Consider the following 22539-nt stretch of genomic DNA (forward strand, 5'->3'; position numbering starts at 1 on the left):
AAACAACTGAGATACAGCTCACGAGGACTGTGTTGTAGGGACCTTCGCCAGATTTTCGGCCATGGCAATGCCTGCAGTTCGTCCTGAGAAAATGCAGCCCCCCAGAAATGTGCCTTCAAGGGAATTGTAGCCATGCACACCTCCTCCTCCGAAGCCTGCAACTTCGCCAGCGGCGTATAGATTCGTGAAAAGAGTCCCGTCCGGACGGAGAACATTGGCGCTCAAGTCTGTCTCTATTCCACCGAGAGTCTTTCTGGTGAGGAGGTTCATTCTGACGGCAATTAAGGGCCCGTGGCTCTGGTCTAGAAGCTTGTGAGGTTTGACGACTCTGCTGAATTTATCAGGCCAGAAGTTGCGCGCATTCTGGATTAGCATCAACTGCGCGTCTTTGGTGTAACTGTTATCTACCTGTGCGTCACGGAGCTCAATTTCGCGTTTAACTCGGGCCGTATCCAGAGGAGGACCTCCATGTTTTTGTCCGAGGTTGTCCATTCTCTCAAGTAGCTCATCCAGAGACGTCTCCACGATGAAATCTTCTCCATTCTTCATGAAGGCCTGTACAGGGCCCGTGCCGTTGGAACCGAATATCCGCTGGAGTAGAAGAAAGATACTTTTGCCGGTAATATCCGGGTTCTGTTCTGACCCAGAGAGGGCGAATTCACGGGCGATGATGCTTTTGTTCAAGACAAACCAGGTATAATCATACCCCGTCGAGCATATATGCCGTAGAGTAGCAAGTGTATCGCAGCCGGGGTACAAAAACGGAGGCAGCCGCTTTCCTGTAGCATCGAGCCAGAGAGACGATGGTCCAGGAATGACTCGAATCCCATGCTTCGGCCAGATCGGGTTCCAGTTGGTTAATCCCTCAGTGTAATGCCACATCCGGTCACTGTTGACCACATTGGCTCCAGCTTTCTGGGAGATATCGATCATGCGCCCATCGACATGCGCAGGCACCCCCAGGACGAAAGACTGCGGCACCTTAGGGCCCAGGCGATCCACCGGCCAGTATTTCTTCACCAAATCCAGGTTCCCCCCAATGCCACCTGAGGAGACAAGAACCGCAGCGCCTCGAAGCTCAAAAGTATCAACGCTCTTCCGCGAAGAAGCAACGCCTCGCTCGACGTCTGTCGGTTCCAGCACCTGCCCACGAACACCCACCGCAGCGCCTGTCTCCGCATCAACAATGATTTCATCAACCTGATGCCGGAATCGAAACTCAACCAGCCCTTTCTTCGCTGCTTCTTTCACCGGACTAGCGAATGCCTCGACGATCGCCGGCCCTGTTCCCCATGTGAGATGAAATCGCGGGACGGAGTTGCCATGGCCGCCAGCCTGCCCACTGCCCCGTTCAGCCCAGCCCACACTGACGAATCTCACGCCCAAAGCATTGAGGTACGACTCCATATGATCTGTGGCAAAGTTAACGAATGCTTCCGCCCACTTTCTCGGCCAATGGTCCGTTTCGCGGTCGAATCCTGCACTGTTGAACCAATCCTCCATGGCTAGCTCTCGACTGTCGCGGATGCCGTATCGGCGCTGGTTAGTTGAGTTTACGCAGAAGATTCCTCCAAGGGACCAGAATGCTTGTCCGCCTAGGTTGGCTTCGTTTTCCTGGTCGACGATGATGGACCGGATATTGCGGGTAGAGAGCTCGTAGGCCGCTACCAGGCCTGCTAGGCCGGCGCCTACTATGACAACAGGTTGATCATTCATTGTCATTTTTGGAATGTGTATCTCGGAGTTTATGATGTCTCTTGAAGCATGCGTGTGGTTATTCATGCATATATAATTGCGTGCTGGCGTTGCCGCTTGTCAGGATCTTGCGCCTACCGAGGTACTTGCGCAAATCAGTGTTTCACCTGCCTGTGGAGGATGACGGGCGGAGGTCATCCTTAGAAGAAACTAAGCTGTTGTCCATCCGGGTTGAGCGCAGCTTCTCTCGTTGGTGGAAACTAATCTTACTCTCACCTGCGCTACCTCTTTCAGCTGCACGCCAAGTGGTTGTGTCATCCAATCCTCTCATTGAAGTACCCATAGCCCATCGGTGGGACATTTCAGTATATGTTCCAATTGGACGATCCAGAATGATTGCAGATGACCGAAGTATCCGATCCTTCATGTTGTGGATCTCGGAACCAGCCGAGACTGTACCACATCAAATACTGACCTCTCTCCAGGAGAAAAGCCCAGCTGCTACACGAAGGATACAGATATCACCAAATTGCAACTGTGTCTACTCAGAGGAGAGCCCATCATGTGAGGAACTCGGCACGTTGCGCATCATAAAATCACGTTTATGAACATACGAAATGCATACAGCAAAATATGGACAACAAGGGTATTGCAGGGTATGTGGAGGTGCAGCCTAATCACTGCCTCGATACTCTCGGGGCAGCCCTCAAGAACATATCTGGAGGCGCAAAGCTAGCTTTCCCTTCCTCGGTAACGCCATTTCCAACCACAGGCGGATGATTTGCCTGAATGGAAGCCATAACTTTCCGCCACTCTGAAAGTGCAGCACCGACTTCGACCTTGGCATCTCCGACTATGGCATCCATCTTGATATCGTTTCGGTCATATCCAAATGGATCTTCGAGTTGACAGCCAATGCCCTCAATGCCGTACAAGGTGAAGATCACAAGACTGACTATAGGAACGGCCCACCATCTCATATCATCGACCATGGCGAATGGGAGCACACATCCGAACAGCGCGAGGACTTGCTTTTGATGGATTCTGCTCGTGCGATCAGCATCATGCAAGCGATTCAACGAGGTGAAGAGAATACTCACAAATGAGCGACAGGTATGGGAGTTAATTTGATAGTTTCCATCCTCCCATACGCATCTGTCAACGTGTTCAGCTGGGCTTGCATCTGACTCGCTCCGGGAGCATTGAACCACCCCCGTTGCACGCCCCTTTTGATAAACCCATCCACAAAGAAGGTCAGTTGGAAAGGCAGACCCAGCCCGTCATGCTCATGACCCTCCAGGCCCACAGGAAGGAGGCTCGCGTAGTCTGGGTCATACACCGCGGTACCATTCTCATTGACATCACTCCCCAAAGCCCATGCCGCGCCCCATTCATCACGAAGGTGGTTCTTGACAGCATAGGGAATCGCCATGAGCACACGGATTGTCCGCTCGATGTCCTGCTGTTCAGCGGCGGTGGGAGGGCCGCGCTCACTGTAGCTGTTTGTGACAATCGTACGGACGAGGTTGCGTACACAGGTGGTAATTGTGTTCATGCCGTTGCGACCGTCCCAGAATCTATTGTAGGATGTCTGATTGCGGAACACGAGCATCAAACCCACGACAATAGAGAGAGACGGAATCTAGAGCTGTCATAAGCAAAAAGCTCACACAACGCGACCCATGAGACTAGAATTAACCTACAATGCTATTCGGCAGACCCACTGTATCAAAAACATACTCGTCAAGGTAGACCACAAACGCCGTAAACAGCGCATGCAGGCACACCGGTACCAGAATTGCACCGTGGATAGCACCCTTGATGAACCGGAAAACTAACGGCCATCTATGCAGGTTAACATCGACCACTCAGAAATAGAAAGAATACAATCAAAGAATACATACCTCCTCGGCTTTCTCCGACTCGATAACAAATGCGGATGTGTTCCCGTCCGATGATGATGCGCGCCCTCTCGTCGAAAGCTGAACGTAGTGCCGTTCTGGCGCTCCAGCGTCGGAGAGGGAGGATCACTCGTACTGACTCTCATCTTCGTATTGATCTCTATACAGAGAACACAATCGTTGACCACTGCAAGGATTTGTTTATCAAAACAAACAAGTAAACATGAGGATAATTAGCGGGCAGGAGGGGCGGCCGTTTCAGACAATCTAGCGGTCAACGAATTTCGAACAGACTCAGAATTACGAATACACGAATCTAAATCTGGCAAGCCCAGAGCTTACTAGTCTGATATTGCGGCTCAATTGAAAAAATATAATTTGTGAGGTGACGGGAACGATCCTTATATAGATGGTTGAAGATTTCACATTGTCATGGCGAAGATGTGTTTAAAGTAATGATCGTCATCAGTACATTCGAGATGGAGGAGGGGTACCCATTAATCAAGCACAGATAGGGGCGATCTGGACCTAACAGCCAACTGGCTAGGGCGGGGTATACACTACTGCAATGGCGTTGCTTCACCTGGAACAAAGATGACGTCTAATGGCGGGCATGCGTCTTGTTGATGAACAAAGAGGCAAGGCCAACTGGTTGCACAATTAATGACTGAGAGCCTGGCTCCAGGGCGACCCAGGCAAACTACCTACTATCCTACCTGAAGCTGCAATGTGCATGCTCAACACTTGGCGAGAGTAGGCGATATGAATAAAGCCAAGTGAACCGACCTGCAATAAAAGCCACCAAACTTGGGCATGATCGTCCAATAAAGTTCTGAAAGCGAGAAAAGGATGCCAACGCCTAAGCTGGGGGCGGAGGAGATACATGGTTCGAAGAGCTTGTCATGGTGCGAAAACGCTGAATGTCATGATAAAAATGCAATGCGCTGGATAGACCCAATCATCTCGACCAAAGATCGAAGCTAGGATGATGTGGGCAAGTACAAAAGAAAAAGCAGATGGGGTGCGCAACGATGGGGTATATGTAGGCGGCTGATGAGGTGTCTCGAAAAGGTGAATAAGAGCAGCGGTGCAATAGCGAGACAGCAGCATAGAATTTAACCGGCGACACAAGAACTCCTGCAGGGAAAGATAATGAGAATAATGTGAACAGAATAAGAGATAGCACTTTATATGTAGAGGCGCAAGTCTGGAAGGTATCCAAGCTGAGCTGTTCAACATGGACATCCCTCGGCAATCATGACATGCCAGCTCTACCATCAAAGGCCAGAGGCCCTGAATCGTTTCTAGGCGTTAGCGGGTTGTCATCGGACGATTCGGAGCGGAAAGGGGTGTCAGTGCGCGCCTGTCTGATCGCAACGGGGTGGGATGGAAGAACGGAGCCATCGGAACCTGTTGTGGGAGCAGATGTAATGTTGCTCACAGCCGGTTCAGGAGAGGCAGATGGTGCGAGATTCCGAGTTCGCTCTGCTTCTGTTTCGGACGGAGAATCGTCCTGAAGTCGCATGTTCTCGATGTTATCGGCTAGTCCCTCCTCAGCGGTTGCGTCACTTGTTTGACAGTTGCTTTCCGTGCGCTCTTGCGTAGGAGCTGCTGCCGGGCCCGACTCCGCTGAGGGTCCTTGGCTTCCTGATGAAGCCTCTGCTGCTGACGTCTGCGCAGGCTCCTGGATATCATCCTTCTGCTTGCTGGCATCCACATCGTTCGCGTCGTTGGAATCGTCCACCTCGGCGCTCAAGTCTGTGTATGCACGACAATTGGGACATTGGAACATCGGATACTCAGGAGTATGTATAAGACGGCTGATGCACTTGTAATGCCACACATGCGCACAAGCTGCCATGAACAAGCACTGATAAGGTCGCTGCAAGTCAAGTCAGTCGTCTGTCGTTTCAGGAATATCATTTTCCAACAAATATACTGACCAGGACCGAGCCGAGGCAGATTGAGCACTCGCGACAACCTGAATAATCTGCTGTTTCCCCTTTGCCAAGGTTCTTGATAAGGCTTGCAGTGTTTTTGCTAAAGAATCTGTCAGCTTCACCATCCGTGAACATATTTCAGCCGGTCAAGGGAATCTGCCGTACTTGAACTCATTGGGTTGTTGCTGCCAGGAACGGTTGCACTCTATGCGAATGCGCACGCATCGAAATATCATCTCCTCACCGCCTCTGAAATCGATACCGAGTTGTACGATGTCGCCATCCTTGATAGTGTAGAGCCTCGACACCATGTTTGGCTGGCTTAACCTCATGTGATTCAAGAACGTCCCAGAAGAGCTCCCCACATCCTTGATGTGCCACTGCCCATTTATATAGAGGAACTCGCAATGCTTCCGACTCACAACTTTTGACTTGAATCCGACAGGGGCATCCGAAGGTTCGGTAGGGTTAGCCACAGGCATACCATCGCGCTCGGAGTATCGGCCAACACGGATTACACTACTTTCCGATGGGAGAGTTCGCGAAATAGGAATGAAGTGCAACGACGGTCTGGAGCTTTGGCTGGAATCTTGATGGGGAAAGAAGCGGATGGTTGCCTTTCCCTTCGGGCCAGGAGACGACGAATTTTGACTCGCGGTCGAGTTTGCAGATTCGGAAGCGTTTATGGTGGGATTTGCTGAGGCAGACGGGCTCGATGCTCGCTGGTCGTCTCGCGTACTCGAGGTCCCTAACGAAGCTCCTGAACGCGCCATCACCTCGACTGAATTTTCACCGCCGGAGTCGTTCGAAGGGGTCGAGTGTGACGAGTCTGTTGTGAGGTCACGGTTTTGCAGATCTACGTCAAGAGCGCGGTAGTTGGGAAAGAAGACGGAGCTATAACGAGCGAGAGCAGATTGATCGCTGTTTGGGCATGGAGGTGGATGGGAGGTCCCCGCCGAAGGGAGAGACGAAGACTCCGGGCTAGTCGACGAGGCAGAGGAAGGGGAAAACCAAGAAACACGACTGCTGAACGTATGTCGACGGGAAGAGCGCTGGGGATGAGCTGCAGTCGAGGAAGAGGTATGAGGTGAAAAATGATTCTGAGTGTAGGCTCGTAGTTGGCTTAGTCGTCGGCGGGGCCCAGAGCGAGAGTCGGCTGGGAAGTTGGCGGTGGAGGCGGAGACGGTCGATGCAGACATGTAGGGCAGGGCAGCAGGCAGATGGTATAAAACACAGTAGTGCCAGACCAAACAAATCCTGCTCAGGGAGAATCTCTCACCCAGTTAACGAGATAATATATTATTTAAATGTCAAACAATATGATGATAATAATGTATCAGGTCAAGGCTGGCAATGTGCCTAGGCATATATAATGGTTCGGTCGGGAAGAGAGGATGGCGGTTATACTTGGCGCATTGCAGCTCGGGAACTGTTTGCAGAGAGGAGAGAGCTGCAGCGAGCGACGACGATATCGAGTAAGAAATTCGAGATTGAAAGAAATCTTCAAAAGGGGGGATGATGAGAGAAAGAAAAGAGGATTTGAGCTTTTGCGCCGAAGAAGACGGTGGCCAACCAGGCGAGCCGTTCAAGGACCGTCCGATGGTAAGATCTCCAGTGGGGCGAGAATGTAAGTGGACTAAGGAGTAGGTAGGAGTGGTAGGTTGGCGGACTACAGTACCCAAGACAGGTAGTCTAGGTGATTAGACTACTTGACGGACAAAAAGAAGGGACTAATAATGCATGAACAGAATGGCAATTACCACAGACGACTGGCTTGGTGTGACCTTGTCGACTCTTCGGGAAGAATCCGCTCTAGAATTGATTTACATCTCCTACTCTTACGACCCCTTTTAAGACTTGTAGGGATAAGGTACTAGCTTGGGGGGAGGCGATACTTATTCGAATGGGCCGCTGGGCCTCATGGGAAATTTCCACTTCGTTCGTCTTCCGGTCAACATTCTTCCCCATAGGATCCTCCAATGACGCGGCCATTACAGGCAAACAATGGACAACAACCCTTACTGCATTAGTATCTTCAATAATGTCCAAATGCCCTCCGTAAATAGGGAACTGCTGTCGCCGCGATTTTGCTCCTCCTTCCCTCCCTGGTCATGCCATGCGCAAAGATCCCTCTGGGGATTTAGTGCGGTGTCTAGCCTGCGGGGCAACCCAAAACATACTGCAGAGGGCAGACCTTAGGATTTGCCTCGCAGGCGATTGGACGCTTGCTTTTATTGTTATTGGCTGTGGTTTCTTCGACAAAGACATACCCGGCACGTCTCATGTGATGCAGAACTTTCTCTAGACAAAACCTTCTCACGTGGGCAATGTGACAAATCATTAACCTTGCATTTGATATCCAGAGTCAAGGCACAAGGCAGCGGGCGCACGCTGCAACCTGCGCATAGATTCCATTTCCTGGCTGTCATATCGCCGGGAAGCCCATGAGTGTACTCCGAAGGACTATGTCTACGCCTTGGATTGGTTTCTGGCAACACTTCTTTAAAAACTCCTCCGTTTCATCTGCAAATCGTCCAGGTACCTAGCTAGCGAGGAGTACATTCTAGGACCAGGGTGAACAGACAGCAATTCCCTTTCATGGAGGCTTACCTCCGGTAAGGTACACTGAACTATTAAGCGGTATTTTACGAAAAGGCTTGTTCAAACGGTTGAAACGCACATTGGCTGGGTCGGAACAACGGTTCAGTTTGTGATGCTGCAAAAGCAGATATTATTGACCATTGACTCCGACGCCTTCCCAATAGTGGTATCTCATCATATGATTTTTTTTATCACATACCTCTCTATAGATGAGCGAAGGACGGGCACGTTTATTATCTATCCCTCGACTCACCGAATCGGGCGCGATGCGGAGCTGCTGAGAGACTGGATGACGTCATCTTCGCTTGACAGTATCTCAGCAGCAGCATTGATGTGTCAAAAATAGACCACAGGACCTCTGTAAGCCTCTCTAGGTACTATGGTTTGCATTCAAACTCCAGATGTGATGCCGGATCTAAAATGCCTTTCCTCGCAATGTGAATCTTAGAAGCAGTCTTTAATCCGTGCTTACATATAATGATACAAGTAGAGCCAGCATAATCTGGGTTATTGCGGCAAGCATATTTCTCGATGCGGTTCAAATATGCTATGACACTGGAAGTCGTTTCAGATGGACTTCCATGAATCTTGCGCCAGCTGGCAATGCTGCACTGCTGTCTTTGCCATTGTAGTAGGGCTGCCATGCTTGTTGTTCTTCACTATTGGGCAACTGCACGGCCAGCCACTGATTGTCTTGTAGTGTCACGTATTCCTGCTCATCTTGTGTAGCATCCCAAGGCCCGCATATCTGACCCTCGCTATCTTCCCAACTCCCGTACCGCAACTCAGAGGTCGCTACATCGCAGAATACCCATCGCAGAGTGGGTGGGCATTCGGCTCCAATGCAGACGAATCCTGATATATCTCCTCGCCTAAAAGCAGGGTGTGGGTAGAAGCCACCCTTGAACAAAACCATCTCAGGGCTTGGTTGTTTTGTTATTTACAACTGCAACTTGTCAGATAAACCTTTCGGGCAACTTTGGTTGAAACGACATACTTTCTTTTGGATGCGCGTAAACCTTGGCATCCTCAAGCTGGAGTCGTTCCTTTACAGAGCCTTCCTGGAACTTCGTTATGACTTGCAGATTGGACGGCTGTTCGCGATCAGCTGCCTGGCGGCGCTTCTCATCCTCGCGCTTCAGGCTGTGGTCATCTCTTCGGTTGTGCTTGTCATCCTCCGTAAGCCCCACTATACCGGGTATCACCCTGGTAGGGATCATGGCCGACATTATGATAATGTTGACGACTCGAAGCACCATCTTGATAGGATGGAGAAAGTTTTCCTTAATCCTGGCGGCAGAGCTGAAACCAGTAAGTCATGGAAGACATTAAATAGTATTGGGGTTCGCTGACAAGTAAGTAATGTCTTGCCTTCTTACATCCCCTAAGAACACAATGTGTTGTCGGGCCAAAGATACTGTTACGTTTCTGATTCATCTGTTATATTGAAACATCCAGCGACGGGGAAACGAAGAAGTATGTTGAGGCCAAAGTTGTTGAGGTCAATGACGGCTACACAGATGCAGCCAAGAAGGATCCAAGCAGGAGCAATAGAGAGCAAAAAGAACCCAGCCTGAAGATCACCATTCATCTGGATCTGGTTGCTGAGGTCGATATCAAGATCAAGGCACAGCTATATGGTGATATTGTGATTGGCCTGCTTTGAGTTGCCAAACAACGACCTGTAGCTAGTTTAAGTACGAGCTAAATGTGGATTTCTTGACTTGATCTCACTCACATACACACACACGCGCACACACACACACACACTCACTCACTCTCTCTCTCTCTCTCTCCCTCTCTCCTCTGTGTGTGTATGAGTTTAAGATGGGCTAGTTAGCTGAGTACACAACTTTCGGGTGGTTGTATTGAGTGGAGTGAGGCCCAGCGCTGTGTGTAGAGCGGATGTACTCCGTACCATTGACAAATTTCTGATGAATGTCGATTTTGGTCTTTTCTCAAAAGGGTATCCCCCACCATCCACTTACTCGGAAACACCCTGGCTATGTTGATCATCCGTCACTTGTCTGGTGATCAGCCGCGTCATTTGGTGGTCGCCATTTTTAGTCTCTCAGGACGGTTAGAAATCGATGGAAGAAACGAGTTAGGACTAGACATCCAATATTCGTTTCATTGGTGTTCATTTCACCAATGTAGTTGGACGTAGAGGAAGGGTGGAGCGGAAACAATGTTCCAATCAACTAATAAGAGGACTGTCACGTTATACGCTTGTCAACAGAAGAGAACGATTACACATCATTGCGCCCTAAGGGAAAATCGGCAAGGCAAACGTAGATGGGGACCAGGCCTGCTGGTAGGGTCATGCCTTCGTTAGTTCTCGGTATCGATCAAATGCTTGCCGTTGGTAGCGTGATGACAGTCTACTCCCATATGTGGGCTCTATTCTGCTGCGGATTTTTATATTGAAAGACCATGAGAATGTGTTTGGGTTTTGCAAATAGTAGCCCTGAAACCGAGCTTGCGATCTTGTAACGGGTGGCCTTGTCTAGGGGAGTAGGAGGGATGCGTGTGGTTCATGGTGGATAAATAGCATGGCTGGGACGGATGCGAGATGGGAGATAAACAAAGGCAAGCAGAAGTTGACGATCACGAATTACCTCTCTGCATTTTGGGTTTTCTTGAAATTGAACTGTAGCAAAAAGCTTTTTAGGTAGCGAAGATTAATAGTCGCATAAACGATGCTCAACATAATGTATCTACAGTTGATGATCAAGATACCTGCTACGGACATCAGTGAAACCTATTTGAAGCATGGTTAGACTCACTTGGAGCTTCCTTCTCCAGTGACAGCCGCCGCTGACGAGACTAAAGTAACCCAGCTAAACTAGACGGAGCAGCAGACCTGCTAAACCTAAACCAACCTGCCGTCTGCCATCTCCTACCCTTCTCCCCCTCCCTCTCGACTTATAATTCAGCATTCCAAAGGTCGGACGCAGACCCTGGAAGAGTCAAGAGAATAATTACCTCATCAACTAAAGACCAAGAGGGTTTATCTCACCTTGTCTTCCCGTCCTATCACGCGACGACGTTCCCTACCCTCCCGCGCCTACCTCAGCAGCTAGCTCCTGGTGCTATATGCAAAGCCTCCCGTCCTTTCTGTCATCGCCAATCGACTTCCATTCGCATCCTGCATCTCCTTGCTCGACCAGTCGCATCCCCGGATCGCTTACATCCCGCGAAAGCTCCCGGTCTGAAAGAGCGGAGATAGAGAGAACAACAAGGGGGAAACTAAAGCTGCCTTCCTTATCTTGATCGACTACCGTCCCTCACGCCTACCTTCGCTTTGAAACTGACGCTTGCGAGGCCTTCTGGCCTCCCATTACAGAAGGTATGACTGCGATCGCAAACGCGTGTCTGTCCTGTCTATCGGCAGTCGACCGCTGGTGTCATATCACAGCCTGTCTCGGTCCTATCGGAGGTCGCTCGCGAGATGGAATTTATGAGACAACGCTAGCAGACAATGAGCGGGAGGCCGTATCCGACTTGCTCGGTTACTTGGAGAACGTACGTCTAGCTTTGTCCGCCTATCCACCGGCGCTTCGCACCTGACATATCCTCAACGTACTCGGGCCTTTGTTTTGCTGAGGAAGCTGACTTTACTGCGTTCTAGCGAGCCGAAACCGACTTCTTCTCCGGCGAGCCTCTTCGCGCCCTGAGCACGCTGGTTTATTCTGATAATGTGGACCTTCAACGAAGTGCTAGCTTGACTTTCGCCGAGATAACTGAGCGAGGTACGTCGTATCACTGTTGTAAAACCAGAAGTTGGAACTGACGTTATTGTGATTGTCGCAGATGTGCGCGAAGTTGACCGGGACACGCTGGAGCCTATCCTCTTCCTCCTACAGAGCTCGGACATTGAAGTTCAAAGGGCTGCTAGCGCAGCTCTCGGAAATCTTGCCGTCAACGGTTTGTCGCTCAATCTCACATCGTCGTCGAGTAGTGCTGATGGATTGTAGCCGAGAATAAGGTGCTCATTGTTGCTCTGGGAGGGCTGGCTCCTCTTATACGTCAGATGATGTCGCCCAATGTCGAGGTCCAATGCAACGCTGTCGGTTGTATCACCAATCTAGCGACTCATGAGGACAACAAGGCCAAGATTGCCCGGTCGGGAGCTCTGGGTCCATTGATCCGTTTAGCAAAATCCAAGGACATGCGTGTACAACGTAATGCCACTGGAGCGCTTTTGAATATGACGCATTCTGGTAAGTTGGACCGTAGGATAGAACGGGTCTGAGCTTGGCTGACTGCTCGCGAAGATGACAACCGACAGCAACTCGTCAATGCCGGTGCAATCCCTGTGCTTGTTCAATTACTCTCCTCCCCTGACGTCGATGTACAATACTATTGCACAACCGCTCTCAGTAATATCGCTGTCGATGCTTCGAATCGCAAGCGGCTCGCCCAGACAGAGTCACGGTTAGTTCAGTCTCTTGTTCACCTTATGGACTCTTCCACTCCCAAAGTTCAATGTCAAGCCGCCCTTGCACTTCGAAATCTCGCTTCCGACGAGAAATACCAGCTGGAGATTGTTCGTGCAAAGGGGCTTCCGCCTCTCCTGCGCCTGTTGCAGTCCTCATACCTTCCCCTCATTCTTTCTGCTGTCGCATGCATCCGCAATATCTCCATTCATCCTCTCAACGAGTCGCCTATCATCGACGCAGGCTTCCTTAAGCCGTTGGTAGACCTTTTGGGTTCGACAGACAACGAAGAGATACAATGTCACGCCATATCTACACTTCGCAACCTTGCCGCAAGCTCTGATCGCAACAAGGAGCTTGTTCTGCAGGCTGGTGCCGTACAGAAATGCAAAGATCTGGTCCTTAGGGTTCCTCTGAGTGTACAATCTGAAATGACCGCTGCAATCGCTGTGCTGGCTCTCAGCGATGAATTGAAACCTCACCTGCTCAATCTTGGTGTCTTCGATGTGCTGATTCCCCTTACGAACTCCGAAAGTATTGAGGTCCAGGGCAACAGTGCTGCTGCTTTGGGCAACCTCTCCTCAAAAGGTATGTCACCAGCCATCGCTCTACGACCTTTTTAACCGCACAAGTACTAATGAGCGTCAGTTGGCGATTACTCGATCTTCGTTCGTGACTGGGCTGACCCCAACGGCGGCATCCACGGTTATCTCAAAAGGTTCCTTGCAAGCGGTGACCCTACTTTCCAACACATTGCCATCTGGACTCTCCTTCAATTGCTGGAATCGGAGGACAAGCGACTCATCGGCTACATATCCAAATCAGAAGATATTGTACAGATGGTCAAAACGATCTCGGACAAGAACATCGAATCAGACGAAGAGGATGGGGAGGATGGTGAGGCCGAGGTCATTGCGCTGGCACGGCGATGTCTCGCTCTACTCGGAAATGGTCCAAAACAGACTCTTGTCGAAGGCTAAAGCGATGCTACCCCATAATTGTCACCGCTTCACTCCTTCTCGTTCATATCTTGACGTTTCTTCCTACCATTCTCAGCACATCGGACCTTTACTTACCACAGGGTGCTAAGCGGGCATTGATTCGGTGTCTTTTCTTACGCTTATTTCTTTCGTCAGCGAGCATTTGGTGCGTTTATGGATTCCCGCTAGAATTCTCATCCATAATTGTCTGTTCGTCTATAGTTTTCTTTCAGGACTGTCACGCTTATTTTACCCTGCCTGTGCTGCACATGAATACTGTATTGATGCTAGAGCAGATTTAAAGATCATAATACTTTGAATCGCAGTATATCTAGATTTAGTGAGAAACAATCCATTTCATCAATTTCCCATCGATATGTTTATGCATCTGTGACGGCGTTGGCTAAATTGCTATAGGCCGGGAAAACCTCCTTCCGAGCCGGTCTGCCATAAGACCATGTAGCAAAAATTACTCCGGAGCTTCCAATCTTCCTCTTCCAAACCAAAATCCAACTTCCTTTTTGCACCTTGGGGAAGAAGATTGCCACTTCTTAGTGCTGCTCAGTTGAGATGGCAAGCACTCTACCCTCCTTGGCTATTCCAGGACAGCGCCTGGGGCCAGTGTCCTCTTACTCTGCAGGACCAGGTACCCACGTGCAGAATGCCAACATCTATGCATCCATTGCTGGACCAGTGGTTGTCCAACGAGCTCAACCCAGCTCCAAAGTAAAATCTATCCTCTGTGTCTCGCGGAACCTGCCGAGGAAAACGGACTCTTCTACCTCGACCACACCTGCAAAAACCACCTCCACCACTACGAAATCGAAATTGAGGTACAACACTCTCCCCGCGGTCGACTCAATTGTGTTAGCACGCGTCACCCGTGTCCAGAAACGCCAGGCCACAGTCTCCATTCTCGTCGTGCTCGACGAGTCGGCCAGTTCCCAAACCCCTGATCCGTCGAAGACGGCTTCAGACAACGACAACATCGTCTCCATCCTCACTTCGGCGGCCAATCCTGAGAATCACAATAGCTCCGACGAGCTTCGCTTCCAGGCGCTTATCCGGAAGGAAGATGTGCGTGCTGTTGAGAAGGATCGCGTCGTGATGGATGAGATGTTTCGTGTTGGAGATATTGTGCGTGGTTCCGTCATTTCCCTGGGTGATCAGAGTTTCTATTATCTTACCACTGCACGCAATGACCTTGGCGTCGTTATGGCCCGTAGTGAGGCTGGCAATATGATGTTTCCCGTTAGCTGGAAAGAGATGAGAGACCCTGTCACTGGTGCTGCAGAATTGCGAAAGGTTGCTCGGCCGTTTTGATCGGTGTCGATGGTTGGATGACGCTTTGGGATTGAAATAAATCGGCGTCGCCTATCATCGACCTTCACCCCATTGACATTTCCAGGAAGATACTCACCAACGCTCTGGGCGTGTCCTCTGGTCATTCGAGAGCGAGGTAGATCTCGGAAACCTGATCGTGCGAGGGAAATTCGCGATCCGCAGGATTCTTCGGTCCTTGAAGGGGCCATTGCACTATGCCTTTGTTATCACACCGGCATTCTGATTGTCCATATAGCGCGTCGCAATACGTCGGCGCGACGTTGACGAACAAGCATAGACATGAGATACCCATATGTTCAGCTCCCTCGTGAACAATATCCTCCAGCATCACCGCCTACGAGGCTGTTAGCATGGAAGGACCTATTTTATCTTACTCGTTCTTAACTTTTCAAACGAAAATGAAGAGATCTTTTCTCCCGTTTCCGATCCTGATGACATATCCTATTAGTTTATTTCTTCGCCTCCCTAGTATCCATGGTTCTGGCTGTCTCAATGCTGAGCTGTGTTTGTCACGGGAGGAAGATTAATGGTTTGTTCCGCGTGGAGGACTACTCATCTTCCACGACCCTCGCCTACTATTCCTAGTCTTTGATTGATGGATGTGGGAAAATCTCTTTCGAGGGCACAAATTTTGTATCTCTGCAGTATCCATTTGTAGGATGGTAGGTCTGGACTCTTTAGATTTCACGAAGAATTTCAATTCACATTTTTATCACAATAACTACAATCTACTTCTTCAACGTCTTCTGTTTCTCCGCATCAATCAACTTCCTACCCTGGACAACCAACCCCTTCCTCCTCCGCACAGCATCCATATACCGTTTCGCTACATTCTCACGGTCAGCCAACTCTCCCAAATCCTCCAGTTCCTCCTCCGTAGCAGGGACCCAGAATGGATCTTCGTCTAGGGCCTCGAAGCCCGCGAAGATGAGCTGCGGCTGTGCAGCACCCGATGTCCGTTTGCGGATTTCCTCAGCAAAGCCGAAAGATTCAGCGACGGGGAGGAGGGCCAGGATGGTGAAGAAAGGGGTTCCTTCTTTCATTGTTTCGGAGAGGATGCGACCGCGCCGGCGGGTGATGACACCGTAGACACGGCCGAGGACCTCAGCTATTGTAGCACTGTTAGTGGGGGTTTGTGATATGCGAGAAGGGACAGGGTGATTGGGGTTGGGACTAAACGTACTTGAAGCTTGGATCTCGCAACTGTACATTGCGAGCATGATCCGGGGACTCCAGTCGAGGAAACCTTGGGCAATACTTTCGCGGACTAGTCGGATGACTTCGCCTGTCAGGCGCCCGAGGTCTAGTTCTTCTTCGCTGGCGTTTATGGATAGTTCTTCCAAGAATACGGCGATGCCTTGGATGGGTTCCTGGCAGAGAGGACCTTGACCTGTTGCGAGCTGGAAGGCGTGCGCGATCTTGTCGTTGAAGTCGCGGACCGTCAGGGAGTCGCGGCTGCTTCCTTCGGTTGTAGCGTTGGGCTGCTGTTTGGGGTCGTCGAGCAGGCTGCGCCAGTCAGATTGACGAAGTTGTCAGAGAGGGTATCAGACTTACAATTTCTCACAGGTGTTTACCGCAGTGGCGTCCACCAAGATGTTCGGTCCAACCCGTCGAGGACCGAAAGCAGTGATTCGGTCAACGACATTTGCCCATAATTCTTTGTCCTCCTTGACTTCCTCGTCGAAAATCTTAGTGAGTTCATGTTTGAAGTCCTTCAAGGAAAGCTGATTGCCCTCTCGGGCTACACCAGAAGCATCACCGGACTCAACCTGTTGCGTGGTCTCCAACGACCCGTTGCTTGCTTCCGCGTCGGATTTGGCCTCACCCGCAGAGCGCTTCTCGGACTGGAGACGCTTGATTGTTCCAACATTTTTGGAGATGAAGTCCGTTACAGCTTCAGGTAAGGGCACAACGCGCAGCTTGACAGTCAGCTGTTTCGAAGGGGAAATGGTCAGTACACATCCTCGGCCAAGTTCCGGTTTCTTTGGAGGTGCCATTTCCGGCGCGCTGACAATTGTTTCCCGGTATGGTACGATTGTCTGACCGGTCTGGATCTCGCATTTGGCAAAGCGCTCGCGGAGATCTTTTATGCAGCGCTCAAGATGCAATTCACCTGCAGTCAGAATCACATGCTCACCACTAGGGAGGACCTCATATTGTGCACATGGATCACTTTGTTCGAGGAGGCGCAGACCGGTTACCATCTTGTTCAGGTCCGCAGGGTTCGCCGGCTCAAGGGAAACTCTCACAATCGGTGGGGCGTTTAGCGAGACGCCAGCCAAGTTGATACTTCCTTCGAGCTGCGAACAAAGAGTTCCGTTCTTGAGGACATGACCTGCAAGGCCACCGATACCGAAAATCACTCCCGCGGGAACCGTCTTGAGCGGCTCCAGGCTCCTGCCCATAAGGAGATACAGATCCGTGACTTTCACCTTCTGTGGCTCAGGGTGTGCATGAGGATGCGCCGGAGAGAATTTAGGTGCGAGCACATAGACCTCATCACCAACCGAAAGGGTGCCTGAGTACAATCGTGCAAAACCGATCAAGTGCTCCGGGTCTTCCTTCTCCTCTGGTTCCCCTTGTTCCTCGCTGTCATCGAGCGTGGCTACTTCGAACGCGGATGTGATACGCGCGTAGTCGTCCGTCTCATTTAGATTTCCGCCTGCCTCCGCCTGCATCTTCGCAATCTCTTCTCGCTTTTTGCGTGCGATTTCACGGGCTTCGTCTGCCGACAAGGTCGCACCGGAGCGCTTTTTGCTAGACAGTAGCTCACTTTCAGGGATCGCAACCATTTTACTGACATAGGCTACCACAGGAGCGTCTGTGCCTGTCTTGAACGCTACCATTGCTTCCTTGACCTTCTTGTCGACAAATTCAGCACCAGGGGAGCCTTCGATTAGTCCTGGTAGTCGAGTAGCTTGGGCAGCCGGTGGGCTGGGAAGATATTCAATGACAGACACCAAGACAGCAGTTGATAACGGAAGCCACATGGAAAACAAGGTCATCATGATGTTTTTGGGATCACGCGAGCGGAGAATATAAGGCGGAATGGTGATGTTCAAGGACTTGGTGATCTTCTCCAACAAAGCTGGATCGCTAATATAAGATCAGTATCATGACATCCTCCAATCTTGGCTAATACAACATACCCTTTGCCTTTCCCTCCACCAGTTGTAGCTTCATATGCAGCCCAGATACTGTCTAACACCAGTTGAACAAACATTGGCTTGAGGGCACGTCCTTTCAAATGCTTCGGCCCCAAGACACGTTTCGTCTTAGGGTCAAGGTAGAAGTCTCCCCATAGCACTTTCTCAAGAATCGATCGTTTGATTCCTAGTTTCCTCTCGTAGAGAGCGGCAAATTGTCGAACAGTGAAAGCCCAGCCATCGATGGCACTACAGAAAATGACATTGTTTTTCTCAGGGGCGAAGTAGATTTCCTCATCATCCTTTTCCTCAAATTCCGCATCATCGATGCTGCTCATGTTTGTCTCATCGCCTTGTTCCTGCTTCTGAGCGGTTCGAGCAGCGGAGGCATTGATCCGGTCTTCCATGCGCTCTCGCCACTGGAGGTCTTCCTCCATCCGTTCACCCTGGTAGAAACTTCCGATGACAGCGTTGACTTGCTCTAAGAGTCTGCTTAAATGAGAGTAAGCTTCACTGGGGCTCATTTTCAACTCTCCCACCAGTCTGTCGATCTTGTTGATGACCAAGATCGGTTTGAGCTGCTCGACCCAGGTCTGACGTAGCACCGTGACAGTTTGGCTGCAGACGCCCTCAACGGCGTCAACAAGAACTAGAGCACCGTCACAGAGCCTTGAAGCTGTCGATACTTCGCTGCTGAAGTCGATATGCCCAGGAGAGTCAATCAGGTTGATCAGGTACTCTTTGGGCTGAGGAGTAGCGTCAGGAGACGAGCGACGCATCATGGAGAAATACAGGGAGATAGCCGACGACTCCATAGTGATTCCTCGAAGCTGCTCATCTGGACGTGAGTCCAGATAGCGGATCTTGCCCGCCAACTTCGGGGAAATAATGCCATTTGTGGCGATGAGACCATCCGTTAAGGAGGTTTTCCCATGATCCTAATTCATCGTCACAATCAGAATTAGAAGCGCTCAAGCAGTCATTAATGCTGTAGAGTACTCACAACGTGGGCAAGGATACAAATCTGCGGTATGGTTAGCGTTGAACAAGCAGAAAATATGACATCAAGGTGGGATAGAGGGGTAGCTCACATTCCGTATGTCCTCAGACCGCTGTTGGAGACGGACTAGATCATCTACATTAACGACAGGCATCTTAAAGGACCATCGAGTCTATCGAATTTTTCCAGGTTTGACCACCAGAGAGAGTCCTTGTAAAAAGAACTTTAGGGTCGGTTCGTCGGCGTTCCGCTGTTGCGGAAACGGGCAAAAAAAATAATCTTCGGATAATGTGAAGTCAGAGAGAGGTTTCAACATCACCGATGACAACACACCAAGAGGACCTCTGTAACAATTACTTGACAGAGGTTCTAGGCGAGAGACATGCTTTCACCTTGCCGGTCAAATGGTGAACAGGCCTACTGGGTTTACCAATGTACAACTATGTATCTACCTGACTGCAGTAGCAAAGGTACTATACTCCATTATATCATTATCTAACAGGCGTTATCAAGAACTAAGCATAGCATGTTGGCCTCATTCATCGAAGGATAGCTTGATCTTCTTTTTCTTCTTTTGTTTCTGCTTTGCTTTCTGAGATCCAGTGTTCTCTTGCTGCGTGTCATTATCGGCCTCAACGTTATCGTCTGCAATGACTTTCGCCTGTTTCCTCTTCTTCGGGCCACCTATTCCAGCCAAATTCTGCTTTGACGCTCCCTCGACGTCGGGGTTTTCAGTGTCCTGTCTCGACTTATGACCAAACTGTTGTTCGGATGACTCCTGTTCTTTCTCGTCACCTCGTAATAGTGCCTCATATTCTTCCTTTGATATCACCTCGTTACTTTCTTCATCAACGTATGTGGGCTCGTCATCGTCCACGTCATCTTTCTTCGCTAATCGAGGTCGCGCAATGGGCCTTTCAAGGCGACCAGATGTATCACCGTACTGGTTTCTAAGTTTCTGTAGAAAGGCGGGCTGTTTATTCTCTGCCTGGCGTTAGATGAAGTGCCGTGTGAGCGAGAACTTATAGCATACCATAGGCGAGATTTTTCGCGTTGAAGGACATGACTCCTGAATACAAGACGCGTTAGTCCCGAATCAGAGAAAGGCACAGTCAGAGATCGGTTTAGCGATGCTTGACGACAGTAGCTAATTGTAATGTTTCTTTCAACGTCTGTTAGTAGCGCGGGAGTTTCTGGGCCGGATGTTCTCAGTCAAATTGCATCCTGGCAATAAGGAGGAACTAATAGGACGACAAAGAGGTGGCTTAACCGAGCACGGATGGTTATACCATGGTCAGAGTATACAGAGATACTTGCACACGGAGTAGTATTGCTTTAGAGCGAAATGACCTGGAATTCTGTACAGTGCATGTGTTGCATGAATGCCAAGCAATGGACGATCAGCCAGCTTTGCGGTGCGGCTAACCCAGATAGGCGGAAGCCTTGTCTCGTCGAAAAGTCCAATGCGGCGGCAGCTCTCGCGTCAAGCAACCTCTCTCTAGACCAACCAACTCAAAAACAAAACAATGCTGTGCGCAAGTGAGTCACATTTATTCAACGTTTTGTCTTACTCGAATGCGTATAGTTAATCATTGAACAGTTTCGGGAGAGGCACTGCAAGTGCCAGTCGTCTCGCCCAAGAGTGGTATGTCAAGGATCCAAGGAGTTCCAAGCTTCATTCGTCTAATAGCGAGTAGGCAGCGTCTTCGAAAGGCGTCTCATCGAGGCATATATTGCCGAGAACGGAAAAGATCCAGTAAATGGAGAGGAACTCTCGGTCGACGAACTCATCGAAGTCAAAAGCCAGCGCGTTGTCCGACCCCGACCTCCTACCCTCACATCCATTCCCTCATTGCTCAGCGTGTTTCAAGAAGAATGGGATGCGCTGGCGCTCGAAACTTACACGTTGCGTCAGACTCTCGCCCAGACGCGGCAGGAGCTGAGCGCAGCTCTCTACCAACACGATGCAGCTGTACGGGTCATTGCGAGGTTAACAAAGGAAAGAGACGAAGCTCGCGACGCTTTGTCCAAGGTGACTGTAAGCGCCGGTCGCGCCGGAGGTGAAGAAGCTATGCAGGTCGACTCAACCGGCTTACCCGATGCTGTACTTGCGAGAATTGAAAGCACACAGGCGTCGTACGTGACATAGCTATTTCAGTTGGTCTGCTGTATTGCTAATCTCACCTAGGCTGTCCAAGACACGTCGCAAGCGACCTGTTCCGGAAGGCTGGGCTACAAGCGATGCCCTTTCTACGTACAAGCCCACTGAGACGTCCGAGCCTCTCTGCGGAGGCGGCAAGGCTCTATCCGTTAACGCGGCCGGAGACATGGCTCTCGTAGGGGGTGCTGATGGCACCGTCGGTGTCTACTCCCTATCTGAGAAACGTGTCGTTGGAAATCTGCAGACAAGCGGCCCGGTTACCAGTGCTGTATGGGCTGGTGATAAGGCAGTCATTGCGTCGTCTACGGGTGCCGTCCAGGTCTTTGAGAATGGCCAAGAAGTGGCAAAATTTACTTGCCATGCTGGTTCAGCAACTGCTCTTGCTATGCATGCTACTGGCGACATAATTGGCTCCGTCGGCGTTGATAAGAGCTATGTGTTGTATGACCTGACAACTAACTCTGTCATCACTCAAATTTTCACAGACGCATGTAAGGAAGGCCTGTATCCTCATTTTGCGACCTAGACTAATTTTTTCCCTTTCTCCTTCAGCTCTTCATACCGTCGCATTCCACCCTGATGGGCATCTCATCGCTGCTGGTGGCGCAGACGGTCAGATCAAGATTTTCGAAGTTAAGTCTGGCGCGGCGGCCGCAAACTACGCCATGTCTGGCCCCGTCAAATGCCTTTACTTCTCCGAGAATGGCACATTCCTTGCTGCAGTGGCAGATAACTCGACTGTTCTGTCAATCTGGGATCTTCGCAGCTCGAAGGAGATCAAGGTTCTGGAGACGGGCAGCCAGATAGATTCTATCTGCTGGGATTACACTGGGCAGTTCCTTCTCACTGGTGGCCCCAGCGGTGTGACTGTTCAGCAATACTCGAAGGCGTCCAAAGAATGGTCGGAGCCTTTACGCAGTGCCGTGCCAGCAGTAGCAGTGGCTTGGGGCTCTGCTGCCCAGAGCATTGTGGCATTGAACAGCGAAGGTGGAGTCACAGTTTTGACAGCACAGGAGTCATGATACCTTACAGAGAAGGAACCACTTTTGTACTTCTAGCCAAATGCGTTTCCAATTTTCTCCTTTTTTCATTATCCTCAGTCATGCTAGGCTTAAAAGGTTTAAAATCAGGATCGCTATACAAGGGAAGGAAATTCATATTTGTTTCAAGGTAGAATGAATTAAATGACATGCCTCATGCCTCGACTATCCAGAAAAAAGCGCCGTCAAGGGAAGAGAAATCATGAATGCCCTCGCGCCCACAGTACACATGCAATGGGGGTATCAAGAATAGGGAAACCGAAAAAAAAAACGCTTTAACTCCGCCGAAGAC

General features: G+C 50.2%; 9 protein-coding genes across 9 annotated transcripts; 3 read left to right on the forward strand and 6 right to left on the reverse strand.

The window, feature by feature from the left end:
• Positions 1–18: 18 nt before the first annotated feature.
• Aud_005530 (FAD-binding dehydrogenase) lies at positions 19–1722 on the reverse strand (the record flags this gene model as incomplete). Its single annotated transcript, XM_043290458.1, has 1 exon — positions 19–1722. The coding sequence occupies one exon, from the start codon at positions 1720–1722 to the stop codon at positions 19–21; it is 1704 nt and encodes a 567-aa protein (XP_043146393.1).
• Positions 1723–2372: 650 nt separating this feature from the next.
• Positions 2373–3742, reverse strand: Aud_005531 (bestrophin family protein; the record flags this gene model as incomplete). Its single annotated transcript, XM_043290459.1, has 4 exons — positions 2373–2739; positions 2796–3337; positions 3399–3540; positions 3600–3742. 4 exons carry the CDS (start codon positions 3740–3742, stop codon positions 2373–2375), a joined length of 1194 nt encoding a protein of 397 aa, XP_043146394.1.
• Positions 3743–4851: 1109 nt separating this feature from the next.
• Aud_005532 (FHA domain protein) lies at positions 4852–6735 on the reverse strand (the record flags this gene model as incomplete). The annotated part of the gene is made up of 3 exons (XM_043290460.1): positions 4852–5478; positions 5540–5636; positions 5702–6735. 3 exons carry the CDS (start codon positions 6733–6735, stop codon positions 4852–4854), a joined length of 1758 nt encoding a protein of 585 aa, XP_043146395.1.
• Positions 6736–8684: 1949 nt separating this feature from the next.
• Aud_005533 (uncharacterized protein) lies at positions 8685–9396 on the reverse strand (the record flags this gene model as incomplete). Its single annotated transcript, XM_043290461.1, has 2 exons — positions 8685–8932; positions 9135–9396. 2 exons carry the CDS (start codon positions 9394–9396, stop codon positions 8685–8687), a joined length of 510 nt encoding a protein of 169 aa, XP_043146396.1.
• A 2092-nt stretch (positions 9397–11488) lies between these two features.
• On the forward strand, positions 11489–13556 carry vac8 (protein anchor VAC8; the record flags this gene model as incomplete). The annotated part of the gene is made up of 6 exons (XM_043290462.1): positions 11489–11662; positions 11769–11889; positions 11951–12064; positions 12115–12360; positions 12415–13164; positions 13225–13556. 6 exons carry the CDS (start codon positions 11489–11491, stop codon positions 13554–13556), a joined length of 1737 nt encoding a protein of 578 aa, XP_043146397.1.
• A 570-nt stretch (positions 13557–14126) lies between these two features.
• On the forward strand, positions 14127–14879 carry Aud_005535 (exosome non-catalytic core subunit CSL4; the record flags this gene model as incomplete). The annotated part of the gene is made up of 1 exon (XM_043290463.1): positions 14127–14879. The coding sequence occupies one exon, from the start codon at positions 14127–14129 to the stop codon at positions 14877–14879; it is 753 nt and encodes a 250-aa protein (XP_043146398.1).
• A 749-nt stretch (positions 14880–15628) lies between these two features.
• Aud_005536 (GTPase RIA1) lies at positions 15629–19200 on the reverse strand (the record flags this gene model as incomplete). Its single annotated transcript, XM_043290464.1, has 6 exons — positions 15629–16008; positions 16084–16406; positions 16455–17996; positions 18050–18984; positions 19050–19070; positions 19138–19200. 6 exons carry the CDS (start codon positions 19198–19200, stop codon positions 15629–15631), a joined length of 3264 nt encoding a protein of 1087 aa, XP_043146399.1.
• A 381-nt stretch (positions 19201–19581) lies between these two features.
• Positions 19582–20110, reverse strand: Aud_005537 (DUF4604 domain-containing protein; the record flags this gene model as incomplete). The annotated part of the gene is made up of 2 exons (XM_043290465.1): positions 19582–20030; positions 20080–20110. The coding sequence occupies 2 exons, from the start codon at positions 20108–20110 to the stop codon at positions 19582–19584; spliced, it is 480 nt and encodes a 159-aa protein (XP_043146400.1).
• A 462-nt stretch (positions 20111–20572) lies between these two features.
• On the forward strand, positions 20573–22229 carry Aud_005538 (WD repeat PRP19 family protein; the record flags this gene model as incomplete). The annotated part of the gene is made up of 5 exons (XM_043290466.1): positions 20573–20585; positions 20647–20691; positions 20744–21182; positions 21235–21698; positions 21760–22229. The coding sequence occupies 5 exons, from the start codon at positions 20573–20575 to the stop codon at positions 22227–22229; spliced, it is 1431 nt and encodes a 476-aa protein (XP_043146401.1).
• Between the last annotated feature and the right edge of the window lie 310 nt (positions 22230–22539).

Source organism: Aspergillus udagawae, assembly GCF_001078395.1.
Source record: "Aspergillus udagawae IFM 46973 DNA, scaffold_4, whole genome shotgun sequence".
NCBI classification, from domain to species: domain Eukaryota; kingdom Fungi; phylum Ascomycota; class Eurotiomycetes; order Eurotiales; family Aspergillaceae; genus Aspergillus; species Aspergillus udagawae.